Source organism: Lampetra planeri, chromosome 13 (assembly GCF_965212315.1).
Source record: "Lampetra planeri chromosome 13, kcLamPlan1.2.h2, whole genome shotgun sequence".
Classification (NCBI taxonomy): domain Eukaryota; kingdom Metazoa; phylum Chordata; class Hyperoartia; order Petromyzontiformes; family Petromyzontidae; genus Lampetra; species Lampetra planeri.
In genome coordinates, this window is record NC_136119.1 from 8,366,051 (window position 1) to 8,376,972 (window position 10,922).

General features: G+C 43.1%; 1 protein-coding gene across 2 annotated transcripts in view; it reads left to right on the forward strand.

Annotated features, from left to right (window-relative positions):
* Positions 1–1,929, forward strand: part of LOC144722034 (putative E3 ubiquitin-protein ligase HERC1) — a 36,698-nt gene extending 34,769 nt beyond the window's left edge. For both annotated transcript variants that reach the window (XM_078600106.1, XM_078600105.1), the window contains exon 13: positions 785–1,929. In XM_078600106.1, the coding sequence (XP_078456232.1) occupies positions 785–1,042 (258 nt within the window). In that variant the 3' untranslated portion in view covers positions 1,043–1,929. The remainder of the gene's footprint in view (positions 1–784) is intronic.
* Positions 1,930–10,922: the final 8,993 nt, after the last annotated feature.

The window sequence follows — 10,922 nt, forward strand, 5'->3', positions numbered from 1 at the left end:
GCAGCTGAAACAATCGGGCAAGTTTCTTAAGTTCCTCTGCCTCTGTTCACCGAGCAGTGTCAGAATCACATATTTGCTTATACTGGAAAAATGCAATGAGCTATACAGCTTTTTTTCACAGATGTCCAGTAGGTTACCCTGCATAAATGGATTCCCTGCAGTTATAATTGGTTCTTTACCCTTCTATCTGGCAACAAAACTGACACCTTTTTACAAGGAGTCATGTTTGCATAGACCGCAATACCTGCAGTCATAATACAAACAAAAGAACATAACTCTGATAATGTGCACTGTCCTTGAAGTTGATTGGTCCACACCCGAGACAGCTTTCCTTAGAGCCTAGTCTCATATGGGTTGGACCAGATGACGCCAAAAGGCGCCATTTGGCGTCATCTGGTCCAACCCATATGAGACTAGGCTCTAAGGAAAGCTGTCTCGGGTGTGGACCAATCAACTTCAAGGACAGTGCACATTATCAGAGTTATGTTCTTTTGTTTGTATTATGACTGCAGGTATTGCGGTCTATGCAAACATGACTCCTTGTAAAAAGGTGTCAGTTTTGTTGCCAGATAGAAGGGTAAAGAACCAATTATCATATTTTTACTGGCAAATGAGGTTCCCATAGTCCCTGCAGTTAGTCAATCGGCAGCTCGTGTGTGTTGGAGTAAAGGGTGGATACTCCCACTTCTGGCAAGAATCGGTCACGGTTGATAACGTTACCGTGATACAACACACATCATTTGCAGAATTCTAAAAGACGTCTGTTTGTCACGGCACGGTGAAGGCAAAGGAGAGGCTGCCGTGGAAGGGGACGCATTCCCGGGTGAACAGAGGCTCCCACCTCCAGCCGCTCAAACAACCTCCAACGGCTCGTCCATTCTCTGCCTGGGAGTCAGGAGAGAAGACCAAGCGCCTTCCAATCACTCGGCGCCCAATCTACTCCTCCGGGAGCTCCTGGAGGGATGTGGCGACTGCTTCGGATCCAGTTCTCTCTGCCCAGAGTCCTGCACAGGACAACCCAAAGTGCACTGATAATGCATAAGTAAGCAGGCACCGTGCATTTTCTGAATTGTACTTGAATACCGGCCAGTGTGGTGGAGATGCGCAACTCAGAATTGTCGTAATGGGCTAGGTGATGTGAGATGTGAACTTACTGTAGTTGTCTACAATGGAGCATGGCACACCTACATGAGTCGCAGATGTTATTTATAAACGGTTTACATGATGCACATGACTGGAATAGCATCTGTAATCGATGTAATTTATACAATATGCTTATTTTCCTCTGACAAAAAAATAGGCTATGTGTATTTAGCCTACTTTTTACAACAGTTTGTATGGGTGGTGTGTTACACTTGTAAGCATTACAAATGTATTTTTGTTCTATCCCTTTATAATCATAAAAGTATATTAATTGCCTCATGCTATATATTTTTTCCGTGCAAAACTAATCATGCAATTTCCTTTTTTTTCGTTGAATATATTACGCTGATAATTGAATATAATGGGAATCCATTGTGTTCAATTATTTTTTGTTTGAATTTGGTCCAGTTAATAATATTCATATGCTTTAATAAGATTTGTAACTCAGAGCTGCTAATATTATATTAAAGAGGATTTCCATTTTCATTAAATGTTGTAAATTTAACAGCCTGTGTTAACATGTTTTTTATGTAATGCTCGATTTTGCATTACTTTTAATGGAATAAAAGATAAAATGTTACAGCTAACTTGCTGTTAAACTTAATAGAAATGTGATCCTTTTCAATTATGCAAATAATACATGTGGCTTTTTGTAGGTGGTGTAAATGGTAATTAAACAATTTAATTTACAGCACCCTTTAAAATGTTTGTGTTTTCACAAATGATTAACATATAAACATTGCAGTTTTGTAAAGACAATCTCTATTCTGAATAATTATCAACAAACGACTCGATCGAATTATTAAAGGATCAGAGAGCTGCTGTGATGATCGTATTCAAATGTTTGAAAACACTTGACATCAACAACATGCGTGTCAATGAAACACATTAACTTGCCACGTCGCACACATTTTCAAGTGCCTTCAGTTGCGCAACGTGATGCACGTGTTCTAACATATATTGCTGTACGTAGAACAATGCGTACATGTGCAGCCCACATCGGCACATTCCCCGATGGCACTGCTCGCAACAACAACTGTGCATTAAGGGTACGCTTACAATTTCCGTCGCCTGCAGGCTTCAATGTTGTGGCCCACATTAGATCAGCAAGAGCAAACAGATTTAAGTGAGCACTAAGGTAAGGGAGTTGATACATAAAGGGTCATTTAACGCCATTTAATGTGAGGGGTGGCAGGAGCTGATGTGCGGGGAGCATATCGGGACCACGCGAGTGTGTGGGTGGGGAGGGTGAAGTCAAGGATGCAGAAAATGCATTTCCCCTTGCCTCTATGGGGGGCCCATCTTGTGCTCTGCCACTGAACTCACGGTACCTGTATGCTGGCTGTTTCCACCGTGCCGTGGCCCACGGATGAGACCTCGAGACATTAAGCCATGACACAAAAACAACCTCCCTTTATTTTATTGTCTTTGTACGAAATGTCATTGCTTGCGTGCCGTAACGCACGTCTTGCATGGCAGGGGAAACATGGAGGCGAAAAGCACCTGTGGCTGACAGCCTGACCGTTTATCGATGAAAAAAGAAAATGCAGCGACCAGGGGCTTTGTGTGTGTGTGTGTCTTTGCCTTGTTCTACCCGCATGGAGGCTTGGCAAAAAAAAGACTGACAAGTGATAATAAGAGAAAAGAATGGAAAACATTTGAAAACAATAAACAGAAACGTGTCTGCCATATTTGTTTTCATTCCACGATCAAAAGCTGCTGCATGGTTGAACAAATCATGTTTACCTTTTCACTTCTCGTGCATTCACATTAATGGCTATCTTTAGCCAAAATGTGTTTTATTCTGTCACACACAGAAATATTAGTAAAATATGATGTATCATATGCAGTACATGTGTGATATTAAAGAGATACTATAGTGCAACTTGCAAGATTTAACTTTCCTGTCATGAACAGTTGTAAAATGTCAACTGACAACCTGTGTGGTAGAACTAATGTATATTTCTAAATGGAGCACAGCACATCTAATGCCACACACACCAGCACATTTATCTTTATTCGTACAGCAAAGATCAGAGCAAACAATTGTAATTTTAATAATTTACATAACACGACGTGGGTGAAAATATATTCTGGTCGTTCATCTATACGCATAAAACCACACCGAAATCTGTACATTTCCCATACATTTTCATGATGTCCCTCAAATTCGTTTTTTTTTATCCCACATAGCAGTATAACAATGAGAGAATACTTTTATTCAACACACACCACCTCCCGTCAGTCTCTCCTACATTATCCCAACCTCCTTTGTATGGTTCACTGTCCCCTCTACGGTATTAATGGGTAAGGTGATGTCATCTTCCCATGGTGAATGAAGAGTATTGTAAACCATACCTTGAAATGAAATCTAGTTTTCTTGCAGTCCATGATTCAACATGTGTAATGCTACTGTCATACGCAGGTGATATATGGGTGTGAGTAGGTCGGGAATGAAATATATTTTCATAACAAACGTGGAACATGTTTGCAATAAGTATACGATTCAATACAACGCTGCACTCCGTTGATGAAGAGATGAATAACCGGTTCAGAGGCATTGTGAGCTTCACAAAGTGCTTGGAAATAAGCACCTAATTAGGCGCACACACATACGTATGTCTACACACATCACACAACGGCAGCCATTCACCGCAAGGTGATGGTGACATCACCACGGCCCTCGTGCAGGGTTTTGTGCACGGGAGCACATGCAAGACACAATGATTTCACATTTAGCCTTACAAACTGTTGGGGTAAGTACTGTTGACGAGCATTTACTAAATGCTCACACACAGTAGACAACAACAAAAGCACACGTGGTTTTCATGAACTAAGACGGTAACGTGCTTTATTTCATTTTTTAATACCATAAACTGCAGTTCTCTTACTACATCTAAACATGGAAATTGCGTGCGTGTGAATATTAAATGCGTCATTGTAGTAATGTTTGTTTGATAAATCGATCCTAGCACTGCCACGCTGTTCAGCGTGAGAAACTCCCGTGACCCACGTTGAATGCTGGGATGGGGAGAGAATGGTCAGGCTAGCTGCTGGTGTCGGGAATTGACCGTAATGGGTTCATTTACCTTGTAAGGATGTAAATACGCGTATTGTAACAAAGGCACAGATTCAATGCAAATCTCGGAGGTGGCGAGACCCTGCGGAGATATTCCACCGCCGATCAAGCCACACAACTTGAGGCTGCGCCGTTTGCAACCTGCTTTGACGGAACAACAGCTAGCGAGGAGGCGTCGTGCGGAGAAGTCTTGCGTGTGGTGAACGGAGGAGCGACTGCGTCAAAAGGTCACTCGAGGTTCGCCCGGGAGGTTTACAAGCGGCGGCGGTCGCTGCTGATGTTTCCGTTTCGTCGGCGAGCGACGTTGCTGCTCCTGCGGTGCCAACAGGTCGCCTTGGCTGCGCGTTGTTCGGCAGGAGGCGATGGCAACCCGCTCACAACGTTGGCAACATTGAAGACAGGAGAGAGAGAAAAAGAAAAACCCGGCGGCATTTTGGTTGTCTGCAAATGAAAAGGCGGTGTTACGGCAGAAGCAGTTGGTGGTGGTGGTGGTGGTTGCAGAACGACGATGCGATGGTCACCGGAGAGGAGATGCCGCTTGCTGTGTGGTATCAGCCTGTGTTGGTTTGGGACCTCGTGGGAGGGAATAGCGTGTGGGTGAATGGCTTTGAACGTCACAAAGAGGGGGGGGGGGGGGGGTAATCGAACAGGTCTGATGGAAACCCCAATGTGTTTTGCAATATTGTACAGGTTATTTAAAATGCATTAATTGCAGAGCTATAGTCCTGCCAAAAACGTGCCGAGGTTAATTGTCTCGCAAAAGGTGATAATCGCCCGTGCCTGCAGAACTCGGATTTTGCTGCCTCCAACCAGTGTATTCAAAATTCCCTGTTGAATTGGGAGTTGTACGATGACATTGTGTGAACGCCAGCGATGTTACTTTGCGCGCTATCTATCTATACCCACACCACGAACAGGACAAACCCATAACTGTCAAACGATATGGATTGCCCGGATTCTTGTACAGGGAAATTGAGTTTCAGGTCCATACGGCGCACGGCTATTTCAATAGGGGCAAAACAACTTTTGCCTATTTGTTTGTTTCCTTTGTGATGGGACTTTGTTGGATGAACGTTGAGACGTATAAAGGGCACGGGGTGACCAATAAGATCTGAATTGGTCTGTAATAAGGCAGGCATTGATAAGGGGTTGACAGGTATGCAAACTCCGTATATATGTTACACGAGGAATATTGTTTGGGTGTATGTAGCCCGCACGACATTGTGCTTCACGTGTGCAATGTTGCCGATGAAGACGACGACAATGATGGTGGTGGTGGTTTACGTGGGATGTGTGTGCCCTCCTTGCTGGAGGACCGTGCAGATGTATGGACCAAGTTGATATGCATGTCAATCATTACGTGACAGCTGTATCACGGCCCACTGCAGAGGAAGCAGAGCGAACGTGTGCGGAGTGTGGGGTTTCCTGCCGCAGATTTGTTCTGAATCCAAAGCCGTTATCCGTGTCAAAGGTGTATCCGATGAGAGAGGGTCGGGAAATGAGAGACGTGGATTATGAGAACAGCTGGCCAGGAGATTCAGAATTACAGTTGGTGACGAAGTGCACTGCAGAGGTAACGTGTTGCTTGACTGGGAACCGGTCACGAGAGAACTTGGAACCATCGGGTATGGTGTGAGATGGATTCTGTAGTTTCCTGGCTCACAGTGCAAGAGGACTGTCTGAAGACTGTTTATTCTGTGCTGGATTGGAACTTCTTCGGTTTTAATCAAATCGCATCTCATGCTTAACAAGTCAAGTTGCTGTTATGGAGTGACTCGTGCAGCCAGCTATGGCTGCAAAGTTTGGTCGTACATGTTATGTATATCGTTTATTGTTACATTTGAATCACAGTTCCTATGATCACTGTTACATTGTTTTATAGCTTTATTTTGGTGATTTTGAAAACGTTTTGGTTTAGCCATGTTTGTTTGTTGTAGTACAGAGTTAGCCTGATAACTTTAATCTAAATTGACTTATGGTTGTTATTGTTTGACTTGCATCGCACTGGGATTTTTGCACGCATCGTTGATATACGGTGTTTTTTCTGGAAGACTTTGCTGATTTTTCCTGGATTTTTCTGTTGCGTGTAGTCACTTTAAGATGTTTCTTGTTCATGTTTTTGTTTGTTGCGGTTGCATCCGAGTCAAGAGCCGCATGGCTCACAGGGTTATAAACCTAATAAATGAAACTGAAAACTGAAACTTCCCTGGAAATAGACTTGCTTGCTCGTGCAAATTATGGTCATTTCGATAACCCTTCGGCCAAACTTGCGTATAACACGGCAGTGTATTTTTGTTGAGGAAGTTGTGTAGCAAACTGATCACAATGTGTTCAGTAAATTTTAAGGATTTTCAGAGACATAAACACATTTTGTATCTCACACAGATGGATGCCGAAGTGTTAATAAGCATTGTGCCAGATAAGAATCATGCAGGCATCTCAAAGACTGGCTATTATTGACTTGTCTGAGCAGTCTGGTAAATACAGGAGGGACCAGCATGGAGACAATGGTTAATTGAAATGAATTAAACACGTGAATATATTACTTAATTACGAATGAATTATTGATATTCAAAGATACCTGTTAGTGGTGGAGGAGGACCTCTGTGCAGACCCTTGGGGTCAGCTTGGTAAGCTCTGTCCCAGGAAGAGAACTATCTTGGGTGAGAGCATGTGGAGAGGTTGCTGGTGTGAGGGATGTGCTGTAGACTGATGAGGGGGGAGCGGTGGTGGAGTGCTTAGCGCGCTTGTCGACGAACCCAGCCACCCGAGTTCGATTCCTGCTCACAGCCAACACCGGTGACGATTATCTGAACCGTCACGGGCCTCCCCTAGGTCAACTCGGTCTCAATTGAGTACCTGGTGTGGCGTGTAAACATTACCCCTGGGGAGACAAAGGTGGTCGGGCGTGGTGCTGGCCACCTACTCGCTCATGTGCCGTGCCGGCCTTCATCGGTGCTCGCTAACAGCACTTGCCCCAACAGTCTGTTAGGGAAACGTGTCCCTCCGTGAAGGCTGTGCTGTCGACTGATGAGAAACTCCTGGGAAGATGGAGTTGGACACACCTGAGCGCTGTTACTATCACTTCATCGCACGTTGCAATTGTTCGTAAATACATTTAAAGTTTCTCCATTGTTGTCGACATCTTTTGTGGGTCTGATGAAGTTTAAATGCTACGCTGGAATGTTCAGCCGCTGGTAAATGATGGCACTTTTGGCTGAGCAAAGATGTACGGCCGCCTGAAGATGTCTTGCTTACAAGTTCAGAGCAAAATAAAATGTTTTGGCACTGTCACAATAAGTAGGTTAGAGCTGGATTAAACATATAAATCTTTATATATTTAAATGCAGACGTATAGTCTCAAGTCGAACTACTTTAGCAAGAATTGTTGTGTTTTCACAAAGTGATGAGACTTATTGGCCCGTATATGACAGCAGTGCCCCACAACTGTCTTGAAATTGGGCTTGTGGCTGGTGATTGCTGCTATTAAGATGACAAGAGGTTGCTCTCTCCGTTTCTTCTCCATAAAGGGCAGGAGCTGAATAGGCCAATTGCTTTTGAGGCTCCATCCCGGTTAAAGACTTGTGGCTTCTCTATAGCTGCCTACTGCTTTCGTTAGTTTATTGGAGCATCACCGTCATGTCAAGGATTAATGTGTCCCTATGTTATGAAGGCTTTGAGGTTAAGTCAAGGGCTGCGTACTTTAATTTGCCATGCCTTTAAAATGGAATTGCTGATCTCCCGGGACGATTACTGTCAGAATCAATCTGCACTGGCACGCTGCATGCACATCCCTTGAAGCTACTGGCCATCTTATTTGTAACTTCAGTCCTCGGTGAAATAATAGATTGTGGTTTGAAAATGAGTTAGAGATATATAAATACCATATTTTGTTCAGTTAATTATAGTCGTGGCACTTTAAAGACACACCCTTACATCAAAACCTATTCATGAAGGGAGAGAAAAATAAGCTTTTGTCAACAACTGTCTTCAGTAAAGTACAATACTTGGCTTAATTATAGTTTCATGGGCACGTAATATTATCCGTGTACCCAGTACTTTTCAGCTTGGCAGTATAATGCAACTATTCAGCGGCTGTGAACCTACAAAGTATAGGACATCCCTATTCTAAATACTCAAGAAAAAATGATCTTACAAACACATTTAATGTTCTAAATTATTGTCTGGAAGGTTTTTTTTACGTACTTGGCCTCTTTTTACGTAAAAAAATAATGCTCAGCATACAATACAAAATAAACAAAAAAATACATATAAGCTACCTTGCGACAGCTTAAACTTTAAAAGACAAGTCTTGCTTCATTTTCCAGCAGAGTGAGACATTAGCCATTCGCTGCCCTGTGTGTGTTGACAGATATGACTAACATCTTATACTGGTAGGAACGAAGTGGACCAGACCACCAATAGATTATATCGTCCGTCCGTCCGTCCGTCCGTCCGTGTATCAACATCGCCCCCTACTGCAAACACTTGGCAGGACCCTACAAAACCTTTTGACTCAGTGGGGCTTTCCTGGCTTAACAAGTGTAATAATACATTATGTTTATATTCTTTGGTTATTCGTTCCTACCAGCCCACCCCGCAGGGTCCTGTTTGGAATATCAAATTTTGACAACTTCATGTGGTGCCAGGGATCAACTATTTTGGTTTAAATTATCAAGAATATTTTTTTTAAATACCACTTGGACATGTCAAGGATGGCTTTCATTGTTAAAATATTTATAACACTTTGAGCCGTGCCACAGCAATTTATAAATTCCACCACCGTTGAGACAAATGTTTGACTCTTGATTGATAATGAAGATAATGATTCTAATCTCAAAATGTTTGCATCACCACATGTCCACTTATACATATTAACAAAATATAATGCAATATGCTGAAATTGCATGTGATGCCATTAATTAAATAGAATGTATATCGCAGTGGCAAGAAAGATATACCCTCCACCTTTTGATGTGCCATTGCTTTTATGTCCGTATAAACCACTGTATGACTAGAGATGCATGCCCTCTTGCACTGTACGCCGCACATGCTTTTAGCTCAGCCCACTGAGCGGAATGGCAGTGACATGCTAATGGCACCATCCTGCCGTGCTCTTTGGAGAATTGTGAACTGGGTTGCGGCAGGAGTGACCCAGAGCTGTCCTGCATGCAATACACCAGAGAGCTGGTGCAAACTGAGCTAAGAGAGCGCTCTTGCTTGCAGCCATTTAACCCCATTCATGCAATGCATTTTTTTTTATCCTTGGGAGAAGGGATATTTGAAGGAGGTGGGTAAAAGGTTAAGCTGGAGAAGTTGGGTGTGGGAAAAAAAACTGTGCACAGCTTACACTGCGCACAACTTAAGTTGACCACATTTTAAGAACAATTGCATTTTGGAATCGTTCTTTTACATACCACATTGTAGGCCTGACAATTGACCATAACGTGGACACTTAATATTGAAAAATGTTATGAATTATTTAATCATGCATTCATCATCATCACCATCATCATCAAACAGTGGCCATGATCAATCCACTGCTGGATGAAGGCCTCCCCAAGCTGCCGACATCTCGCACAGTCTTGCGGTGTAACAATCCACCTGGCACCTGTACATGTGTAGCGAGTCATTCAGAGACACTATCTAGGAGGCAACGACGTTTATTCTACACTCTACGCAACACCGTACACACGGGACTAAACACACATATTCTCACTCTTGTTGTTCATAGGACCACAATACACCTATTTCTCTTGCACACGGGATAACTATAATCGGGTCAGAGCAACCAACGTGCTGCCTGACCCACGATGTCGAAGACGGGGACGAAGACGTAGACATAGCGCTTGGTTTCCACTTCACCTGCAGACAGCCCGGATCTGTGATCGGGGCTTCCCTTTTATCTTTCTCGGCGCGGCCTGGCTCCACCCTCGGCTGCGCCCTACGTCCAGAATATTCCCTGCGGTTCACAGGCGACACCGCACCTGTTCCCTGTCTGGCTCCGCCCTTAACCACGCCTCTTTTGGGAACTCTCTAGACGTTCTCGGCTCCTCCCTGCACCACACCATACTATATATATGCACATGTTTTTCTAATTTAATATATATAATGATATAACTGAACATTTACAATATTAATATATATATGGCTTGCATGCATTTTGATGGATGTTTTTATTTATTTATTGTCTGTTTGCCCTCCAGTTGCATTTCAATTGTGCTCCTGTTGCCATGCGATGAGAGGAAGTAGGAGAAAGGTCTGTCGTAGATGATATCGCAGAGCCGCTTGTGCAAGTTTATGTTTTCATATTTTGGCTTTGGGCTAAGACACTAGAAACACGTTCTGCAATTTTGGAAAATTATAATGCCACAGGGCTTTTGTAGTCTTGCTAAATTTGCATATGCAAATCGCCAGGCACTTGCAGAAATGAAACTATTTACTGTAGAAACACAGGTGGAAGCGCACTGACTACTAATCCAATCAAAATCTTTATTTAAACTGGAGGAATCCGATGAGTTATCAGGCTCTTTTTTCACAGACGTCCAGTAAGCTACCTAGCCACTGTTGCAATGATTACAATCGTATTGAACGCACATTCACTGTACTCTATGTATGTAATGATGCCCGTTGTGCAATATGATGTACAATATTTCAAGCGAAGTTCTTTTTAAGGGGAGCCAATAGGCTCCTTATTGCT